The 23,446-nt window shown below is 44.0% G+C and overlaps 1 protein-coding gene across 1 annotated transcript in view; it reads left to right on the top strand.

Annotated features, from left to right (window-relative positions):
- The first annotated feature begins 4,627 nt into the window (after positions 1-4,627).
- The window catches only part of Samd5 (sterile alpha motif domain containing 5), a 44,388-nt gene continuing 25,569 nt past the window's right edge, over positions 4,628-23,446 (top strand). The window contains exon 1 of the mRNA XM_090337986.1: positions 4,628-5,250. Coding sequence (XP_090194112.1) covers positions 4,792-5,250 — 459 coding nt within the window. The 5' untranslated portion in view covers positions 4,628-4,791. The remainder of the gene's footprint in view (positions 5,251-23,446) is intronic.

Here is a 23,446-nt window from a genome sequence, read left to right as displayed (position 1 = left end):
AGACCTCTTCTTCCCATGTCTACCCAGGGCACCCCTTCCTTGGAGATGCGTTTTAGCCCATGGTTTGAGCAGAGGCAAGACCTATTTAGCATTTTAAAGTTAATATTATATATTCTTGACTTTTACCAGGCTAGACACCCTGGGGACTGACTTTTAATAGAGGTAATGGAATTTAATTTTTCTACTTGCAAGGTATGCACATTTATCTTCTAAATAAAATAGTATGAAACCTCATGTAGCACCAAGAACATTTCAAAGGAAATTATATTCTTTGTATAACCTAACACTGAGTTTTTGAACAAAGCAGAAGAGCTGTTTTTGATATTTCGAATTGAGAACTTGAATATAATTATCATTAATTACACTGAGAGTGTCAGTGCTAACTTTAAATTTTGCTATCGTTATTTATGATTGCAAAATAGCTCGAAAATAGTGCTTAAAAAGAAACATTCTCCAAGACCTATTTTCCTAGTGATTTGCATTAAAAAAAAAAAGAATCTTGAAACACAGTCAGGCCTCCAAATATACTTAACAATAATTGGAGTGGTATAAATACAAACAAAATATATACTTTAAATATATAATTCCAATTACACAAATATAGCACTAAACAAAATATATGCATAATGATATGAATATGTCATTCTAATTAGAGATGCTTATGTACATGTGGGTTCCAATATAACACTACCACATGTACACACTGTATCCAAACCAGCTTCACCCCCTAATCACTCTCCCATCCCGTCCCACCCTTCTTAATACAATTGCAACAGGTTCCATTGTTCCATGTTCATATATGCAAATAAACTTCCTCAACTGTATTCACCCTCATTCATCTTCTTCTTTAACCTCCCCTTCTATGGATACCAATCCATCCCCCAACAGAGCCTGGTTTCTTTTCCTGCCATTCTTTTCTCCCATCAGTGTGTATGTATGAAACCGTTTTCAGGACACATGCATACATTCTACTTTGTTCAGAGTAACCTCTGCTTTGCTTCCTCCTTCCTTATCCCTGCACTGAACAACAATTTTCATGTAGACTTCTATACTCCCTGCATACATAGTGCATGTCAAAGTTTTAAGGTGATATATTTTTCTTTAAAGAAAGAAAAAACCTAATCAAGCATGATCATTTGAAAATATCTTGTACAATCGGAAGCTGATTTGGTGTTCTGAGGCTGACTCCAGGCATAACAGCCATTTTTTTCCAATATGTTTTTGTCTGGATATCAAATATGGTTTAATTTCAGATTTTGTTTAATGTTACCGAGAACTTGCAAAGCACATCCAGAAACTTTTGTGGTCTCTAGCCACTGTCACCCAGGACCCTGCTTATGTCCCTTCACCCTTTCCACCCTTACGCCTTGTGTCTCCTGACTATCTTATGTCACCATGGCGTCCCTCTTCAACTTTCCTTAAAGTTGATTTGGAAACAGGGTGAAGCACCCCTGAACAGACCAAGAAGTCACCTTGGGTAAGGAACTTGACTTCCTGGGTCTCTTCTTCCTGTATGTAAAGCTGGGTGCTGGAGCTAACATTGAAGGCCTTCCTAGCTCTAAAGACTTGTGAATAATCCTCCTCCTCCTCCTTTTCCTCTTTCTTTTTGGTGCCAGTACTGGGGTTTGGATTCAGGATCTTGCAGTTTTGCTTGCCTTTTTCTTCTCAGACTGGCACTCTACCATTTGAGCCACACCTTTCTAGCTTTTTGCTGGTTAATGGGAGATCAGAGTTTCATGGATTTTCCTGGCCAGGCTGGCTTTGAACCTTGATCCTTAGATTTTAGCCTCCCGAATAGGTCGGATTACAGGCCTGTAATCCTATGCCAACCTTGATTTCTCAATCTTAAAATTTACTCTGAGCTTGCATCTTGTGTCTCTATAGGAGGAAGAGACACCTTACAGCTGCAGAAGTTGTGCATTTGTGATGGCACAGAGTCGATGCGAATAGGGAACTCACCAAGGAGTGCAATATGCAAGCTAGGGAGAAACAGAAGCCCTGAAGCTCCTAGGAGACCTGAGCAAGTGAATGAGAAGTTCAAGTCCAAAGGAAGTACAAGAGGGGTGTGTGTGTGTGTGTGTGTCGCCTTTGCTCAGATTAGTGAAGTTTATGACAGAGGTGAAAAGTGAGTAGGTTTTTATCTGTGACTGATTAACAGTGATTAATTTATAAAAGGCCTCTCCTCTAGAGAGCACAGAGTGCTTTATTTCCTAATTGGACAGTGCTGAGCCCATAAATAAAAGAGAATCACAGCTGCCTGTAGAGAAGACACTCTGAGGAAACAGGCTTGTTCTTGTCTCTGTCCTGATTTACTAGATGACCTTGGGCAAATCATTTATCTTCCTCCAAAACAGTTTTCCTAATTGTAAAATGGAAATAAAAATACTCACTGTCTTTGCTGAAGATTAATGAGAGAGATGAATGTTCCTTTTCTCCCAAAGGGGAAAAGACCAAGAAAAGCCAAGAACTGTTAAGTTCCTTTCACAAAACTTAACAACGTGTAACAACAAATTCCTGCAGAGCTCTTGGCTTCCTAGGGGGTAAAAACAAAGCAAAAAGAACTCACCTTTTACTACTAGATGCCAGTTTCAGGCTTGCTCTGTCTCACAGCTGCAATCCCTGAGGCCTGTCCCGAATTTATTCCTCACTATTTCAACACTTCTGCTGTGAGCAAATGAGCAAATCAATATTTCCATGACTCGGTTTCTTCCTGTGTAAGGTACTGGCTACTACTAGTGGTATTATGCACATCACTAATTTCCCACTAAATATTTGCAGATAATTTCCTTTTATTTTTAGTAGCCTAATTCAAACTACTGAACCATTTCCCTTCTAAGAGTCGCATCTTTATGAGGGAGTGCTGAGACACAAAGATAAGCGTGATGTCAGCATTTATCCTTTAAAAAGGTGGCAGGGTGAGGAATGACCAGTTAAAGCTGTGAAGACCAAGTCCTGGCTGAACAACACCAGCTCTGGAGACTTGGGGCAACGCCTTAAAGTTCCCCACTGCGGGCGCTGGGGGGCACTGTGGGTCTGCTTTGGGGAGGACGAGGTGCCGCCGGGCCGGGCTGGGAGGACTGGGCACGTCCCGCCGGCCAGCGCCCAGGAGCGGTCCACGGCGTCCACGACCGAAACTCGGGCTCCCCCAGGGCGGCCCGGGAGACCCAGTCCCGAGGCCCCACGGGGCCCCACGGCTGCTCGCCTTGACCTCCCCGATCCGCCCGGATAACACTGCTGTTTTTAATTGCGCTCTGAGTCCTGTTGCTGGGCCAGCTGGGCGCCTCACCCCACCCCAAGTCTAGGGAACATTCCAGGTGCTCCCACTCCGGGGCCTTCCCGAGCATCAAGGACAGAGCTGGCCTCAGATCTCTCCAGGGTCCTGAGGAGGAGCCCCCCCCCCCCACCAAGGCGTCTGGAGCCACCGGGTGCCCGCCCTGCAGCCCCGGGCGAGGGGCTGGCCCGCGCCACGAGGACCCCTGGGAACCCGGGTCGTGGGTAGCTCCGGTGCGGCGGGGAGCGGGGAGCCCGTGCCTGCCGCCCGGCCCCTCGCTGCCTCCGCCCTCCACGCCGGGAAGAGCCCTGCCAGCCCCCAACCCCAGCCGTGGATTTCGCTAAACTCCGCAGAAGAAAAGTCCCGGCGGCGCCTAGAGCGAGCGTGTGCACGGCGGGCGTCTCCCACGGCCGCGCCAACCCACGGCGGGAGAAGGGGGCGTCGGCCGGCCGCGGTGCGGGATCTCCCGGGCTGAACCCCGCAGGGTCCCCCCGAGGCCACCCCGGTCAAGGCGGCCAAGGGGCGGGCGCGGGCCGGGCGGGTAGAGGACCAGGTCCGACCCAACCCAAACTTTCGCAGACGTCTGGGGGGCCGAGGGAGGGGCGCCCGCGGGAGCTGCGGCCTGACGATCCCGCCGCCCGGCCGGGCCCCGCAGCAGCTAGAGCGCCGAGCACCGGGCGACCCCGCCCGCCTCCGCGACCCCGCGCCGGGACCAGAGTGGGCGACACCACGGCGGCAGACCGATCGCCGGGCTGGGCTGGAGCTGGAGAGCGCGGTCGGAGAGGTGGGAGAGTCGAGGCGCACCGGGAAGGGAGAAAGGACACCGGACCTCCCCGCCTCGCCCCTCCGCGCGGGGCGCCCCCACCCCACCCCAGGGCGCACCGGAGGCTGCCGGCTCGGGAAGAAGTGAGCGCCGAGACGCCCGGAGCCTGGAGAAGTCGCGACTGAAAAGAAACCAGACCCCAGGGCAGACGCTGAAGCCCAGCGGTGCCCGGCGCCGGGCGGAGCTGGGGCCGCCTCTCCGGCGGTGGTGCGGGGCCCGCGTGCGGACGGACGCCCCCGGCGGCGGCCGGGATGAGGATGTGGCGCGCGGCCCCCGGACGGTCCGGGCTGGGGAAAGTGCGGGGCGGGGCGGCGCGGCGCTGACCGGCGCGGACAGAGGGGTGTGAGCGCACCCCGCCCGTGTCCGCCCCTCCCTCCTCCCCTCCCCTCCTCTCCCCTCCCCGCGCCGGCGGCGGCGCATCCAGGGGAGGCGCGGAGGAGAGCGGCTTCTCCGAGCCGCCAGCGCCTGGGAGCTCCGCGGTGGCTCGGGGGATTCGCTTCGCTGCTGTCACGCCTCGGCCGGTCCCGGGCGGCTTCGGATGGCGTTCCCCCGGCCCGGTCCTCTGGCTTAACGGGAAAACTTTCCTGCGGCGTCTGCCCCCTCCCCTTCGAGGAACGGATCAAAAGTTGGGCGAACTGGTGCGCTGCGCGCGGCGAGGGCGCCGGGAAGGCGTTCGCCCCGCGTCCCCGGCCCCGCCATGGGCACCAATATAGTTTACGAGTGGCTGAGAGCGCTCCAGCTCCCGCAGTACGCCGAGTCCTTCGTGGACAACGGGTACGACGACCTGGAGGTGTGCAAACAGATCGGGGACCCGGACCTGGACGCCATCGGGGTGCTGGCGCCCGCGCACCGCCGCCGCATCCTGGAGGCGGTGTGCCGGCTGCGGGAGCAGGACGCGGCGGCCGCCGGCCTCTACTTCACCCTGGAGCCGCAGCCCGCGCCGCCCGCGCCGCCCGCGGACGCCATGGCCCCCGGCCGCCGGGGGGAGCCGCGAGGAGGCCTGGTCCCGGGCACGCGTGGGGACCCTCGGGGCCAGACGACCGCCCCCCGCAGCCGAGAGTTGGTGAGCTACCCCAAGCTGAAGCTGAAGATTATGATCCGGGACAAGCTGGTCCGCGACGGCATCCACCTGAGCAAGCCCCCGTACTCCCGCAAGGTAAGGGCGCGCCTCGGGGGGCCGGGGCGCGGCGCGGGGTCCGGCGGGGGCCTCTGCGGGGCGCGGCGGCCAGGCCAGGACGAGGCGGGGGTATTTGGGGTTTCTGGAACTCCTCTGTGTCTGTCTGTCTGTCTCTCTCTCTCTCTCTTTCTCTCTCTCTCTCCTTCTCTCTTTCTCCCCCCTTCCTTTTCTTCCCGGTGTCACCCGTGATTGGTCAGACAAGATCCCGCGCCCAGATGTAGACTCGCACCCGGGACCAGGCGGCTCACCGGTCAGGGCCTGGTCCTCCTGGCACCTTCCCAAGGCCTGCGTGCTGGTGTTTGGGTTGAGGGGATCCCCCTTCCCCGCTCCCCCAGCGGGAATACAGACATTGTTCTTGACATGCCTGTTTTGCTGTCTTAACTTTCTCCTCTCTCGGGGTGTTGGTGTGAGGAGAGAAGGGAGCCATGCTGCTCGTAATTGCATCTGGCTGAGATGTCGGTGTCGATTTGAGAGCTGTCCCCTTAATGTGAACAGCCCGTGACAGCACAGTGAATGAGACACCAGAAACGCACGCACACCCACCAGAGACACACTCCTGAGGGCTGGAGGAGAGAGGGCCCCGGGAGGGAGGCGCTCGGGTGGTTTCCCTTCCACATGAAAGGAAGGAGGTATGACTGTGAGTTGGCAAAGTCCAGGTGAACCTGCAAATGAGAGCGGGGCAGAGGACAAGAAAGTGAAGAAGTTGGAAAGTTCTGGAAGCCTCGCTGTGCCGAAAGCTCAAGTGGGGAGTGGGTTTGAAATGTTAAGAAGGGAGCATGCTGCTGCTTCTGGGTGGCAGGGAGTGTGAGAGGAAAGGAGGGGGAGACTGGGGTGATCTAAGTGTTTTCTGGATGTCTTCTGTCCCCAGTTGCTTTGCAGCTGTCAACGAAGGTCATAATGCATGGCTTGAAGGAGGTTCAAGAGAGCTTTATGAGAAGTAGATAAAGTAGATGGGAATAAAGGCTTTAATATTATCCACCTCTTATCTAGCAGGTAAGGAAGGCGCTGCTTGAGAATACAAATTGATGTTGTAAAAGAGCAGGTCGTAGGTCGGGAGATGGCTTGCCTCGCACATTCAACACGAGCTCCAGGTGCCTGCTTCCACAGAAGCCTGAGTGGAAAGGACAGAGCTGTCTGTGCGGCTGGCATGCCAGGGTCTTTACTGTGCCACGTCTGTCCTGGACGCAAGGAGAGAAAAGCCATGCTGCTGTTTGTGTATTCTATGCTAGGAGATCCCGGTGGACAGGCGGAGGGAATGAGTGTATCTGAGCCCCCAGACAGGGCCCAGTGAGAGCCCTGCTCAACCAGGGATGCAAGATGGGTGACTGAGGCTCCTGTAGCTAGGGTTCAGGGAACACAGCAGTGTGATCAGGTGGAGAGAGTGCAAAGGTTGTTGGCAGGAGTGGAGCAGTTCTCATGAAGGAATGTATCTTCAGTCTGTTTTATGCAAAGTCCCAAAGGCAGGCCTCGGTACCAAACATTGCAAAGCATTTGAGAGTGAACATTGCAAAGCATTTGAGGGTGAGTCACATCTGTATGAAATTTGGTCTCCTCTTTAGATCAGTGAATCATATAGTAATGCAATTATGTAAGTCAGATTTCATATTAAATCGAAAACCCTCAAACTTGTTTTATACTATTTGCTTTTTGTGCAAAGAATTATTTATGTTGACTTCATTTATTTAACTGTGTAGCTCAGGTTGGCCTCCAATTTATAATCCTTCTGCTTTAGCCTCCTAAATGCTGAGATAACAGGCATGCAGTAACATGCCTGGTTTTCAACTTTGCTTTTATATAAATCCTGTACTAATACTGTTTGACAGAGATGCCCTGTTCATCCTTTGTCTACAATAAACTTGCCTTTCCAACTAATGGAACAATAGATTGAGTGCACAAATGTTCTCATTATCTCCTTCATAAATGCTTCAGCTGGGGACTCCCAAAACTGGAACTGACAAACTTTTATCATGAGAATCAATAACACACAGCGATGTAGGAAGTTTAATTAATGTACAGGACCCTGAACATACAAGCTTGAAGATGCTGCTCATCATTCTCTGGAATTTGTTGCTTAGGTATAAATTGGCTCTCAAGTGTTGGATTTTGAGGGATTTAATTTTTTTTTTCTTTTTTTCTGATGCGACTCATTCCCTCAAGAACAGCGTTGAGAGGTTTTCATTAAAGTGTGACTCACATCGTAAGTTTTCTTCCATCCTTGGCTCTGTATCATTAGATCATGTAATGTAGGTACATTTGGAATTCTGCTTGCTAGACAGATTCAGCTTCCTTTATAGACTTAGTGTTAGGAATCCCTTCCTGTTTGTACATTGATAAGGAGAGTAGAGGGTTTGCCATTGGATCAAATCAGAGATGATCAAGGTGGGGATAATGAGGCTTTTGCAAAGGACTCTTCAGCTGAAGCACTTCTCCAAGAATCATATGAAAAAACTGTGGGATTTTTTTTTCATAGCAGTGAAGGAATCCTGGCTTAAAGATCAGCAAGTTAAAAATACAGGTAAAAACCAGGTGCTGGTGGTTCATGCCTGTAATCCTAACTGCTCAAGAAGGTGAGATCTTAGGCTCATGGTTCAAAACTAGCCCAGATAAAAAAGTCCCCTTTAGACTCTTATCTTCAATTAACCACTTAAAAACAAATGATTAGCCACTTAAAAACAAAAAAGCAATAAGAATGGAAGTTGTGACCTGAATGGTAGGGCAGTGCTAGCCTTAAGTACAAAGGGGCTTAGAGACAGTGCCCAGGTCCTGAGTTCAAGCCCCACCACTGCCATGTGCGCTCCTCCTTGTTTTCTCAGGAAGACTGGAAAGTCTGGAAAGAGCCCGAGCCTTGAAACCAAAGGACATTAGATGAGTTTAGGACTCCTTGACTGTGTTTGGCTTCCTTGACTATGTGATTTCTACGTTTGTGACATGGAGGGTTAGTTTTTATGTCTTCAACCAAGCCCCTCAGTGCCGTGCATTCCTCTGGGCTCCAGTTAACTGTGGGAAGGGAGCTGCAGATGGATGTCCTGCCTTCAGAGTTCTGGGCTGGGAAGACATTATACAATGAACACTAGTGATGACATGTGGTGATAGCTTTGGGAGGCCTGTGATAGCTGGCCTAGCTGCATCCATCTTGGAGGAGGGGATGCTGGGTAGATAGAGGGTGGGATAGGCTTGTAACCTTCTTCACTGAAAAATATCTCCTTGCTCATCAACCAATAGAAAGTGTTTGCGTTAGTAAACCTCACTGGACCATGCTGCATGAGGGTTAATCTTCATTTAGACTTTAGTGTGAATTGAATTAATTAACAAGACTCCATGGTAATGAGGTCTCTATGGCTGCGTGGGAGAGGGCTGGCTCAGGATGGAGGAATCTGAGAGACTGAGGTGGTGTGAAGGCATACGTGTGGGGAAGTTACAGAAAAAGTAATTAGAAAGGGAGAGATTGCAAAGATGTTTTTGGGGGGGTCTTTTGGAATTTTTGCTGGGGGTCTTGACGGAAGCTGAAATGACAGAATTAACCTTCCAACAATTTCTTCTGCTGACAAAAGCTAGTAGACTTCAATTTTTCCAACTCCATTAATATTTTGAACTACCCTCTACTGAGATCTTTTTTTCAAATTTACATATCTTTTATTGTAATTACTAGAAGGGTTACAATATATGCACCAGCTAGAAGGTGCATTACTTCACATACATTGATACCCTTTCTCATGTCTTGGTCCTCATTTCCCTCCCCCCACCCCGCCCCTCATCTTGTTTTCCCCCTTCCCTATCCTATTTCAAATAACCAAATAAACATGTATATATCACATAACAAGGTAAGATACTGTAACAATATGAGGATAATCAAGGGACAGCGAAAGAGATGAGAAATAACATAGTACATTAAGAACAACAGGCACACATTATATGGCTCTTGTTTCTATATCCTGGAGGTCCTTTCATTTAGCCTCATCCTATATGGATCTTTTTAACCATTTTTTACTTAATGTAGGTGCATCCAGCCAGCCAGCCAGCCAGCCATCATCCATGAGCATGTGTCCTGGTTCCTTGGATTAGGTTTGCAGGGGTCTGGAGACACAAAGTCTTTGCTTATATGTGAAAGGTTTAATCTACCACCTGACATATAGTAAATGTGCCATATCACAGTTAAATGTTATTTCTGTCAACATGAAGCATTGAAGAATTTTGCACTTCTGTTTACTTCAACTGGTATAAAAAGGTCAACTGGTAGAAACTCGAGGACAGTTTACTGATGATATTAAAAACCCCAAATGTGTTTATTCCTTAAGGTTATTGAAGGACTGGAAATTAAAATGTTAATCTTGTAGAACATTTAGAAGGAGGCTGGAGTGTCACCCAGGGCACACAGCATGAGGAGTTGCTCATTCTTCACCGTCCATATCAAATTGAATTCTTTACCCTGGATAACCAACTCTGAGTAACTAGCACAGGCATCTTTTGAAAGCCCACAGTCTGTGTTTCCCCATCTTCTTGCATCGAGTTAGTATTGGTTTCCTGCACTTTAGTAAACATGGTGTCTATGCATTATAGCAACTTCCAGACGTTAGCCAGGCCAGAACTGTTCTTGCATGTGTAATCTGTCATTGTGCACATGCCACTGTGTAACAGTTGTAAGCACAGGCTCTGAACCAGGCTGTGGAGTTCAAGGCCCAGCTCTGTTCCATGCTGGCCTCTCTTTGACTCCTCTGTGAAGAAAAGGCAGCACATAGGACTACCTCACAGGCTTGTTATGGAGGTGGGATGAGCTCACACTCATGAATTTGCCAGGTGAACATTTACATCAGTTGTCTAGAGCTGCCCCAACAAGTAGCCCACGTGGAGTGTTTAAAACAACAGAAGTGTGTTCTCTCACCGTTCTTCTGGAGGCTCCAGGTCCAACATGAAGGTGTGGGCCATGCTCTAAAATCTTAAGGAAATGCACTGTGCCTGAAGTACAGGAGCATGCACAATCTATATGCTCTATTTTCTACTGTATTGAGTATATATATGTTTATATGTATGTACACACATATATCTTTTACTGTGAGTTGAGCATATCTGTTAGATAACAGCTGAATTCAGAAGAGCCGTGTACGAGACAACCTGGAAACCCGTCTCCACTCAGGATGAGATGGATATGTAGTAATAAATCTATTGTGGTGGATTGTACAAATATGCCTATTCATTTCTATGTATTAAGTATTAAATAGTGAAAATGATTTTTTGGGGGGAAGGGCCTAGATGCTGGCTTTACACCTCTTTGTGCTCAAGGCTAGTGCTCTACCACTTGAGCCACAGCTCCACTTCTGGCTTTTTCTGAGTAGTTTATTGGAGGTAAGAATTTCATGGACTTTCCTGCTGAGGTGGGCTTTGAACTGTAATCCTCAGATCTCGGCCTCCTGAGTAGCTAGGGTTACAGGAATGAGCCACTGACACTGGGCTGTCAAAATAATTTTTTAATGTAAGTGTTTATAAATTTGGATATTCAATTAGAATGTCCTCTTTAAAACAGTCCTGAGGAAGACTACAGCGCTGCGGGCTACTCAGTGTATTTCTGGAACATGTAACTGCCGATGCTTTTTGGGTTTTCTTCTGTGGGATCAAGCTCTTTCTCAGGTGGTTTGGTTTGAACATCTAAAGGCATTCAGAATCAAATCAGGGAATCATAAGGACTGATATTTGAGGCTGGGCTTGTGGATCAAAGTGGTAGAGCCCTTGTCTATTAGCAAAGGCAAGGCCTTGGCTTCAAACCTCAGTACCACAAAACAACAAGAAAAAAGGAACAGCATTTGGTAAAATGTGCAAAAACAAAATATATTTTTTTCCTTTTGTTATTACTTGCAAGCTGGTTTTTAGAAGTACAATGTTTATAACCCTTCCCCTGCTTTTCAGCCCTTTAAGAAACAGGCTTGCTGGACATGGTGACTCATGCCTGTAATCCTAGCTACTCAGGAGGCTGAAATCTGAGGATCGTGGTTTTGCCCAGGCACTAAAGACTTTGAGACTCTTATCTCCTATTAACCACTAGAAAACCAGAAGTCGCGCTGTGGCTCCAGGAACAGGGTGGTAGACTTGAGCTGAAGAGTTCAGAGACAGCGCCCAGGCCCAGAGTTTAAGCCCCATGACTGACAAAAAAAAGAAAAGAAAAGAAATAAAAGCAATAGGCTCATTGTGGGTATTCTTGTGTAGGAGTAAGTGGCAGAGTTCCTGAGTGTTGTGGGCCAAGTGAGTGGGGTAGCAGCAACCCCAGGAAGCTGCACCATGGCCTGGGTGAGATAGTGAGTGGGATGGTGGGTGGTAGGGTTGGTGGGCAGGAGGATAGGTGGGGTGGTGCACTGAGACCTGGCCTTTGCTTCTCCTGCTGTTTTAGAAATCCCTCTTGCCACACAGTCTTGTCAGGTCTTAGGGGCTCATACTTGAACTTACCCTGATTCCTCACTTCATAGAGAAATACCAGATGTTAAAGCAGTGGTACAGAATTACCAGACAGGAGACATAGTAAGGATAGTAAGACCTACCATGACCCTCCCCCCCAAAAGAAAAGAAAAAGGAAGAGAGGCATCTTGATACAAATGTAATTCTTTTCGGGTTATTTAAATACCCAGATTCTGTTTACCAGTGGTGTGTTCTGAGGAGAATTTTCCTGAAGGAAAGTGAGGTAGGTTACACAAAGGTAATGGGAGCTGGTGCTTGAGAGAAACAAGAGCCATTTTGAGATAGAGAAGAACTTTGTCTGTGGTGAAAGAAAATGCATAGCAAGTCTCAAGACCACACTCTCTGCAGTGACTCCTTGGCTTAGTATTATTTCTAATTGAATTGGGGTGCCATGATTGTTGTAGCTACTTTCTGTGTTTCATGAAAAAATGGCATTTCAGATCAGCCACTGGTTTGGACTTGGAGAGGCCCCAGAAGAAAGCAAATCCTTGTTTTTAGTCAATATAAAAACTATTAAGGGCCAATAACTGTGGATCATGCCAAAAGGCATTAAGCATACAATCTGTCTTACATAAAGACTAAGTGACATCTAATAGTTTAAAGAGATTTCATTACTGCTTCTAATTGAAATAAATGGTCTGAGGATCTCTAACAAGCTTACGGTTACATTTCCATAAAGTTATAAATACAAGCAAAATAAGACCTACTCTGTTAGGACACATGCTAGAAACGTAAGAAAAACAATCCCTGTTTGCCAGCATCAGAATTAAGAGGATGGATACATTTTAAGGTTTTCTCCAAGAATGTATTAAGACTAAAGGGATAGCCAGTGAACAAGCCAGTCATAATGAATTATTATACAGACGCTGCCTCCATCTGAGATGTGATGTCACCATTGTTCGTCATACTGGCCTCCAATCAGAATCCTTCTGAGGGCTGATAGCATGTGTGACCACATCCTGTTGAACAAAATTATATAAAGAATCAGCTAACCTAGTTTCTTGATTCCTTCTTTAATTTGAAAGCAAGTGAACATCAAGAGAAGGAATACATTTCAATTTCTAAAGTATTCAAATTTAGTTTTATTTTATTTTGGGTCGATTGTGGGGCTTGAACTCTTGATCTGGGTACTGTCCCTGAGCTCTTCAGCTCAAGGCTAGTGTTCTACCCCTGAGCCACAGCACAAATTCCAGTTTTCTGCTGGTTAATTGGAGATAAGAGTCTCATGGACTTTATTGCCCAGACTGGCTTTGAACCATGATCCTCAGATTTCAGCCTCCTGAGTAGCAGTGGCTCATTTATTGAGTAGATTTGCACTTAACCTAAAGCATTATGTTTTACAGTTTATATTGTTTCTTTTAATTTTTTTGAGAATAATTAACAATTGAAACAAAATTTTATAGCGGGGTTACAGTTACAAACAGGTACAGTATGTTTCTCTTTAGACACTGTCACTCCTTCCCTCACGCTCTCCCAACCACCGCCCACAAGTTATATATTTCATTTTCACCAGAGTGTTCGTTGAGTATCACTGCTGCCTTCTTTTACACCCTTTGTCCCTCTATTTCTGTGTTTAAACTTTTTAACCCCAGTGAAAACTTCAAGTGGACATACAAGAATAAAAATCACTAAAGCAACTCAAGGGCTATTTCTGCTTTTTTTTTCCCCCTGCTTGAACGCAGAGTCTGAGCACTATCCTTGGACTTCCTCAAGGCTAGTGAGCCATTTCCAGCTTTTTTTTCTATGTATGTGGTACTGAGGAATTGAACCCGGGCCTTTGTGCTTGTTAGACAAACACTCTACCACTAGGCCAAACTCCTGGCCATTTCTGCTTTTTTTTTTTTTTTTTTTTTAACAAATGATCATGTTGGCTTTAAATAGATTACTTAACTCAGGAGGAGATGGTATGAGGGGTTGGTTTGCTTTGCAAACTTGTAACCAGGTATGGGGGTTCAGGACTACCAACGGTATATACAAGGAGTTTGGACTAACTTTTGTGTAGATTGCACTGTTTATTAATCAATAGAGCCAGTTGGATGCTGCTGGCTCATCATGAGCTACTTAGGAACCTGAGATCTGAGGGTCATGATAGCCTGGGCTGGCATGTCTGTTTCCAATTAACCAGGAAAAAGAAGTGGGGGGCTTGGCTCAAGGGGTGAAGTGCTGGCCTTGAGTAGAGAAAGCTAAATGAGAGCCCAAAGCCCAGAGTTCAAGACCCCGTACTGGTATGCACATGCAAAAAAGACAAGTAAAAAGAGATATTTGAGTTCATAGACTATCAAAACTCAATAGTAACTGCAGCAATTATTGAGAATAGCAATCTTTTTCCTTGGAGAAGGATCTTTATCAGTGTCTTATCATTTTCATTGCTCAGTGTTATCAGCAGTGTACATCTTATTAAAAAGTTTTATTTATGAGCTTGGAGTTTGGCTTAGTGGCAGAGTGCTTGCCTAGCATGCACAAAGACCTGGGTTCAATTCCTCAGTACCACATTTACACAAAAAAGCTGGAAATGGTGCTGTGGCTCAAGTGGTAGTAGTACTAGCCTTGAGAAAGCCCAAGGACAGTCAGTGCTCAGGCTGAGAGCTCAAGCCCAGGATTGGCAAAAAAAAAAAAAAAAAGTTTTATTTTGCTCCTAAGGAACCCTTTACTGTCTGCCACTAGGGCCAATTTTCCTTCTTTGCTTTGTTGGTGCAAGAGATAGACAAGTCTTCATTTTAAGAAAATGTCTTCCTTCTGTAAAAAACATTGCCTGCCTCTATCTCACAGAATTGTAGCATGAATTAAATGGTACAATACATGTGCGATTGCTTTGTCAGCTCTAAAGAGAGAGCTTTCCAGATGTAAGGTGTTCTGGTTGATAGCAAATAAATCATCACATTTATAATACAATTTTTAAAACATTTCTGTTGAAAAGCATAGATATTGAATTGAGAGAAGTTTGAGTATAAGAAAGTGGGTCAAGAGATACTATTGATGGTCTGTATTAAAATTTCTAATATCACACTGTATTTCTTTAAAAGCAATTATGTGTCCGAACATCTGTTTTGTGCAGATGTTAACACTGGTGTGGTGCCATATGTGGATAAGGGAAGGCTCTTCCTGTGTCATCAGGTATCATCTGTAAAACACTTTGCCTCTGCTTTATTAAGATGTAATTGACACATGTAAAAATTGCATATGTTTATACCGGAGAGTGTGATGTTTTGATATATGTATTCATTGTGAAATGATTCAATCAAGATAATTAACTTATCCATCACCTCACATATTTATCATATTTTCATGGGGGCAAACATTTAACATCTCACCTTGGCAATTTTCAGGTATACAATGCATCAATATTGACTGTAATCACTGCTGGAAAATGGATCTGTAGATCTATTCAACCTGTCTAATTGAAACTTTATACCCTTTAACCAACATTATGCACCACTTGAGTAATGATTTTAGTGCTAAGACATATTCTATCCTTGGCTGATCAGAATTAATTTGAGCATTCCCTTACTGAATTGAACCTTTACCAATATTATTATTATTGATCATTGTAATTTGATTAATTGGAAATGTCAAGTCTGAGAAATGGTACTAGATTTATACTTTGTTGATTTACCAGTTCATATTTTTTTGTGTGTGTTTTTATTTTTGCGGGTGGTACTTGAGTTTGAACTCAGAGCCTCATGCATGCTAAGCTTGTTTACTTAGCTGGTAGTCTACCATTTGAGCTATGCCTCAAGCCGGGCTTTTTGCTTGTTACTTTGGAAGTAGAGTCTCATGGGCTTTTTTTCCTGGGCTAACTTCAAACTGAAATCTTCCAGATTTCAGCCTCATAGAGTAGCTCGGATGCACAGTGGGAGCTAGTGGCACTGACTTGTTTGTATTTTTGTTTTAAATAATCATGTATCATCTGTTCATGCTACTTTGTTATTTTAACCCCTGCTACTCTTGCACAGTTTCCAGTTGTTTTGCACAAGTTCTTTAGGTATTTGGGGACATAGCTTTTTTTAAAAAATAGAATCTTTGAAGATTTTCCCCCTCAAAACATCAGAATGTGTTTTAGTTAAGAATTTTCTGTGTTGCCTATTGGTGGCTAACACCTGTACTCCTAGCTTCTCAGGAGGCTGAGCTCTGCATGGCAGGATAGATGGTAAGAGTCCTAACTCTAATCACCAAAAAGCAAGAAGTAGAGCTGTGGCCAAGTGGTAGAGCACCATGCTTGAGTGGAAAAAGCTAAGGGACAGTGCCAAGGTCTTGAGTTAAAGCCCTAGTACACATGTGTACACACACACACACACACACACACACACACACGAGAGAGAGAGAGAGAGAGAGAGAGAGAGAGAGAGAGAGAGAGAGAGAGAGAGAGAGAGAGAGAGGGAGGGAGGGAGGGAGGGAGGGAGGGAGGGAGGGAGAGAGAGAGAGAGAGAGAGAGAGAGAGAGAGAGAGAGAGAGAGAGAGAGAGAGAGGGAGAGAGAGAGGGAGAGAGGGGGGAGGGAGAATTTGATGCTATTTTTTGGGTGCCTGTAAATTAAAAAGTGTGTTCTTTAAAAAAAATCAATGATGTTAAAATGGCTTCTTCTAAGATGAAGAAATATGCAGGATAGAGGCATGGACTGAGCTCAGAATTGCTTTTTGTTTTTTTTACTATTTTTTGTCACAACTTAGATCACCTCATTTATTAAATGGGTCTAACACGAACTATTACTTAAGGGTATGGTGGCCAGTTAAGGAAGCATGCAAAGGTCTTAGTATAATACTGGGCATTCACTAAGTGTGGTTAATGTTTATGCTATCATACACAGCTTAATGATTATACAGTTGTCTTCAATCTGAACCCTTACCTTAAATTATTATTTTCCATGCTATTTTATTGAGGCATATGTGTTCTTTTTCTAATTAAAAAATAAACGCTCTAGCAAGAATAATAGTTTCTTTGCCTGTGGACAAAATTTGGCTGAATTTTTTCTTTGTCTTTTATATTTTCCTTTTAATGAGATGAGAAAAATTGCTGTTTGTCTTTGTGATTTTTAAAAATTTCTCCTAAATCCTTATTCATTTCCATGACTTGTTAGGATTTCTCTGTCCCTGTCTCCCCCCCCCCCAACTTTTTTTTTTAAGTTTCTTTCTTTTCTTTTCTTTTCTTTTTTTTTTACTTTTAATTCTCTAATATGTCTGAATTAATTTTGGTATAAAATATGAAGCTCCAGGGTTACACATAATTACATACCTAATCATTTTGTCTCCTATTTTACAGAAATTATAGCTCTTGTTTCTTAGTTCTGGTGTTACTGCGTTGGCTAGAATTTGTAGAGCAGTGTTAAATAGTAATTACAATTAGGCATTCTTTTCCTATTTCAAATTTCAGTGGCAATACTGCGATGTCTGCTGTTAGTCTGGTTATTGGCTTTCAGGTTAGGTTTGTCATCATGGTGTTAAGGTAACATACTGCTGAGCACTGTGGTATATATCGTAGTCCTAGCTATTCAGGAAGTTGAGATTTGAGGTTGTGGTTCAAAACCAGCCTGTACAGAAAAGTCCACATGACTCTTATCTCCAATTAACCATCAAATTCTCAACTGATGATACCTATGACTTGAGTGGTAGAGATTTCACCAGAGTTCAAGACCCTGAGTTCTACACACAAACACACACAAAAACACATTCCCTTCATTTTTTTCCTAGTGGGTCATGGGGCTTGAACTCTGGGCATGGGCACTGTCCCTGAACTCTTCAACCAAGGCTACCACCCTACCCCTGGAGCCACAGCCCCACTTCCTGTTTTCTAGTGATTAATTGGAGACAAGAGTCTCAGGTTCTTTAGTGCCGGACTGGCTTTGAACCGTGATCCTCAGATCTCAGCCTCCTGAGTAGTTAGGATTACAGGTGTAAGCACTGCATCTGGCCCTTTTCTAATTTTATAAGAATTTTTGTTGGCATTCTGAGAAGTTTTTTATTTTATTTTATTTTATTTTTTATTTGCCGTTATTGGGTGTTGACGCAGGATCTTGAGCTTTCACTCCGTTCTTTAGCTCACAGCTACCACCACCTTAGTCACATCTCCAGCCTTAACTATATTTTTAATAATAATAGTTTTTTTTACCTGGGATTTACCCAGTAATAAATATATGACCCAAGTGATTTCCAAAAATCAAATCATTCTTCAATAGCTTTAATGAAGTAAAACACGAAGTGATGAGGAATTATCAGAATCTCATTATCAGATCTTTATTTTTTGCACAGTGCCTGATCTTTTATGAATAGTTGACACTCACCTTTAGATTTATAACCAGATCAACAATTATTGTAAATTGAATTCCTGCCAATAACTTTTAGGGAGTCTTCATGTCTTTCTAGATGTTTTATGAGTAATAAGGACTATTTTCTTTTGATATTTTTCTTTTGTTCTTGGTGTTGGGATTTGAACTAACAGCCTTGTGCTTATTAGACAAGTGCTCTAACACATGAGCCAAGTCTCAGTCCAATAACGGAGTACTATCGGCCTATGCAGATATGCCCTTTTGCATCAAAGGGCAGAGACTTTCGGGTGGTTAAGAGATTGCTAGAATCCCTGTTTAACTTTTCACAGCTAAGATAGGCATTTTCCCCCATACAGTGTAGTTGAGGAAGTTCCTTTGAGATTTTAGAATTGTATTTTTCTCCTTCCTTCTTATTTATTATTCCACCCACTCCTGTTCTTTCCTGCTCCTTTCTGGCAATTTTGCCCATTCCTGTATCCAGCGCATTCCCAGATTTTTGAGTGGAGGATTCAGACAGAACTGGCTTGTCAGATACCATGTCAAATTGAAAACTCTTACAGAAGAAATTGAAGTGGCATTTATTTTAATTTGAATCTTGGGCTTTGCTCAGCAATAGCTGCTCAATGTGTAACAGAGATAAAATGGGCAAACTCTATAAGAAATATTAATTTAATAAACCTTGATTTACATTTAAACATTCCTTGAAAGGTCAACTAGATGGATTGCAAAAGTCATTGAAGCAAGGATTAAAAATGAGATCTAGGAATATAGTATGTTTCTGGAGAAGATTCGTAAATCAGGTATTGGAGTCAGCTGAGTTTGCAGAAATAGATACCCCACACCACTTCCCAGGCCAGCCATCATTCATGCAATAAAGATAGAGCCACTTTCAAGGCACCATGTATCAAGGCAGAATGCAACACTGCTGTATTACGAAGTGCTCCTCTGGGAAGCCTTGATTGACAAAAATAGTACTGCTTTAAGTAGTAGCAATATTTTTATGGCCCGAAAGTAATAAAGCTACAGATGAGCTTTATGAAGGGAAAATATTTTACATTTTAAAAAAACACAGCAATATTTAGCATGTAGCTTCTGACAGGAATCTGGGGAGGGTACCAAACAGCTGTGTCTACTATGAAAGAAGAAACTGATAATTTGATAAGTTGTTAATTACATCCAATCACCATCATTTATAGGCATCTGAAGAAAGAATGGCGTTGCCATAGGATAGCATGCAAACTCTCTCACCTCTAGCTTGCTTAGGCTTGTATACCAGGAAAACAATTCAGGCGACGCCTCCTGCTTCCATTATCCCTAAGAGTGGAGCCAGAGGGTATGCAAAGTAATTTAGTCTTGAGACTTCATTACTGAGAGGCGCTGGAGAGTTAGATTGGTGAGGCTCGCTTTGTTGCACTGCTGTGCAACAAATGGAAAGTTTTCACGGCCACTTTTTGGCATAGCAGTTTGGGTCAGTATATTTATCTCTGTTAAGATGATCTGTGTATGATTCTATCTACCTGAAAAAGGCAGTGAATTGAATCTTGGACTTTGATCACTTATTGAAAACACCCTTGGTGAACAGGGGGGTACCTATTGGATGTGCTTTCTGACAAGAGGTATGAACTTGCTCTTCGCCTGTGACACAGATGCTTTCAGATGCATGTGCTCAGTTCTATTAAAAGTGATTGGTCAAGACAGGAGGGGGGGGGGAGGCTGGTATATTGCAAAAGCAAGAACTTCACAGTGAACGGAAGCTGTGTTCTGCAGATCTTTTCGCTGTGCTTTGATTTCATTAATTGTGATAATGAGGCGTAGTCTTCATTTGACCACATGTTAATTAGTTTGGATATATTAGGCTCTCTTCGGCACATCTGGAGGGGGTGTCTGTGTCTCTGTTTGAGTCACCTCCCTTACTTTCCTCATGGCTTTCTTTTTTTTTTCACTTTGGCAATATTCTTTTCATAATTGCAAATGTCAGAGGTACAAACTTTTATCACAGCTCCAAGAGATGAGATAAACAGCCTTTAAAATACAACTTTATCACCAACATGCATATGCACATATATGAACATGCAATGTGAATGTGGACAAGGTTATGCATGTATAAAAGGTTCAAATAGAATAGAATTCTATCCAAATAGAATTTAGAAATATGAAATGCTGTTTCCATTTGTTTTGTTTTGTTTTGTGACATCCTGGGTCTTAAACTCAGGACATAAATGTTGTCCCTGAGGCTTTGTTGTTCAAGGTTAGTGCTCGACACTTGAACCACAGCTTTACCTCTAGATTTTTTTTTCTTTTTTAAGTTAATTGGACCCAAGAGTCTCATAGGCTTTCCTGTCTGGGCTGGCTTTGAACGGCCATCTTCAGATCTCAGCCTCCCTGGTAGTTAGGATTCTAGGCATGAGTCACTGGCTCTTGGCCCCATATTCACATTTTGTCAACCTGTATAAGTAAGACAATAGACTTAAATAGGTCAAATAGATCATTAATGGCAGGAGTTTGTTTGTACTTCTTATTCTTATTTGTGGGACATGGGCCTTGAACTCTGGCCTGGACACTGTCCCTGAGCTCTTCACCTCAAGGCTACCATCCTACCCCTGGGCCTGGGCGTTGTCTCTGAGCTCTTCAGCTCAAGCTATGGCCCTATCTTGAGTCAAGCCTCACTTCCCATTTTCTAGAGGTTAATTGGAGATAAGGGTCTCAGGTCATTTTATGTCTGGGCTGGCTTTGAACCTTGATCCTCAGATCAAGTCATGGGGCTTGAAACTCTGGACCTGGGCCTTGTCCCTGAGCTCTTCAGCTCAAGGCTACTGCCCTACCCTTGAACTTCAGTACCACTTCTGGTTTTCTACTGGTTAAATGATGATAAAAGTCTCATGGTCTTTAGTGCTGGGGCTGGCTTTGAACTTCAATCCTCAGGTCTCAGCCTCCTGAGTAACTAGGATTACAGGTGTGAGTTATCACGCTTGGCTTTGTACTTCCTATTATTTAGGGAAAAAAGAGTGTTTTACTACATTGTTTATCCAAATCTCATGACCAGCCTCTGAAGTAGAAGTGATTTTTGCGAAGTGAATTATGTTTGCCACTCCTATTTCATAGAATGAGGAAAATGAAGATTTTAAATAAATTACATGAAGTTATTCCATTAGCAAGCTTCATTTGAAAATCGTGTATAGACAAATACTGCAAAACCTATGGGCCTCATCATTGTAATTCTGCCTAGAAATAATGCATTATGAGATTTGTATCTGTACATCTTTCTGTTGTTTAAATAGTGCGGCATCAGGAATCAATAACCCAGAGGTTATTTTTTTAATTGTTTCTTTAAAAAGTTAGAAGGATACTCAGTTTAAATTTCAAAGATGCTACCATGGAATGAACCTACATTTTGTTGTAAATCAAGTTGCAACATTGGTTAGCAAAAGTTGGATAGCATCCTGTATCTTCTTCCCTATTTTATTATGGAATGAGGGGGTTATTAACTATGTTCATTAACTGTGTGCATGCCACTGTGTTATATTCAATGCAAAATAATAGTTTAGCTGGATTTTTACTATATCAAAGTCTTTACTTTTTAGTACAGACTATGCTTTGCTGGTTTAGATTATGTTACATGCTTAAGGCCCAAGGCTTTCCTTTTCCTCTTTTAGGAAAGGTAGAATAATATGGACCCAAATGATTCTTTTCCTACTCTGATCAACTCTGTATGTTAATTTGCTCTATTTTTATAAATCTTCAGTATAGTTTCTGAGTATCTAGAATAGCTTATTTGGCTGCCAGGGTGAGATTGGAAAAATTAAATCATTTAGTAGATAACTAGTGAGAACTCTTATAAATTCCATATCTTGACAAGTACATAAAAACTACAGTGAGGCAAAAATATGATTTTGGAGAGAATCATTGTTTAATGTCACGAGCATGTATGTGTGGCCCCACTTTTGTCCTAAGCAAAATCTCTCAGCAGAAATCACTTTTGAAGGTTTTTTTTTTTTTTGCATTCACAGTCTTAATTTGTATGCTTAGAAATATACCCAATCATTTTAATCAATATCCCCTTTGCATACACTGGTGTATTTGAATAGTCTGATTTTGCTGATAGTGCTGAGAAGACATATTTGAAATTTAGTTAGTAGCAATTATGAACCTAGGGAACAGGCTCTGTTCTTGGCCTTGATTGGGAAAGGGGAAATTACCTGGCACTGAAGAACAGTACACAATTCTGGGAAGACTGGGCCCTTTTTCCACTAGTGAGATCACATGAGCTTTAGTGAGAATGAGCCTAGGCGGCTACCTTCAAAGCATTTGAGTGTGAACGGAAGATATATATTCTGGACTGTGTTTGCAAGAAGGAAAAGAAAATTTCAAAGTGGTAAGAATTCAGTAGTTACACTGTCATGTCCATTGAGCTGATTCCTCATTTTAAATAATGTTAAACTCTGCAATTCTATTTCCACAGAGGAGATGAAAGCTCCACAAAGACATGATTCCCACTTCAGCAGCGAGATAAAGTGGAATCATCTGTGATAGTGTGTATTTTTCCCTCCCTTCAGAGCCCTGAAGGCTAGACAGCCAAATGATCTAAATTTCAAGGGAAGTGGGATGCATCCTTGGTTTGTCTTTCACAGAACCCAAGAGAGAGGGTTAGCAACCATCAGAATGCATTTAAAAGAAACAACTCAAAGTTTTGTGACATTTTAAAGGCTACTACGACAGTTTGGCATTTCTCTGAATCATGGGTAGAAAGAAGGTTTGTATTCATTTGATGGCTTTTTATCACAGGCCTTCACAGAGTGCTTATGAGACGAATAAGGAGAATAAGAAACTAGACAGGACCCCGGGAGAGAAGGCAAGCACGCAGGGCGTGGTGACTGCCTGATGAACAGGCTCATACTTCGCCAATGTCTAGGTAGGTCCTTTTGCCTTGGGACACAAACACTACATGTAAGCAAGGGACCTTTCTAACAACCCATCTACCAAGTAGTTGTTGCATAGAGGTGAAAAAAAAAATGTTTTCCTAGCCCTTCCGACTCACTCAAGGCAAGTACCATCTATACCAGGGGAGGCTCGAAAACTCATTTCTGCCCAGGGTCTGTACTTGTGTACTGAGCAAACTACCATAGTTGGAATCAGATAGAACCCCCAAAACACCCCAGCAACAACAAAATGGAGATAGGCTGGTGGGAAAAAGATATAGAATGCCAAGGAATTCCCATTCTTAAAGCCCTGGTGCACAGAATGTATCACAGACAGAAGAGGTGGCAGAAGAATTGAGCAAACCACTCTTGACCCATCAAATCACTCTTGACCCACCGTGACACTTGTGTGGGATAATCATAAGTCTGAAGCAGGAGAAAGAAGGTGAACACAATGGAGGCATTCTCTGTTCCACAGCTGTGCAGGACCTCGGAAGGGAGAGGTGGTAGAGGAACATTGCAGAAAACCCTGGGACACTTCAGGCCATGCATTAAGTACAG

The sequence above is a fragment of the Megascapheus bottae genome, chromosome 8 (genome assembly GCF_031878675.1).
Source record: "Megascapheus bottae isolate mThoBot1 chromosome 8, mThoBot2.hap1, whole genome shotgun sequence".
Taxonomy (NCBI): domain Eukaryota; kingdom Metazoa; phylum Chordata; class Mammalia; order Rodentia; family Geomyidae; genus Megascapheus; species Megascapheus bottae.
This window is presented reverse-complemented; position numbering and strand designations above follow the sequence as displayed.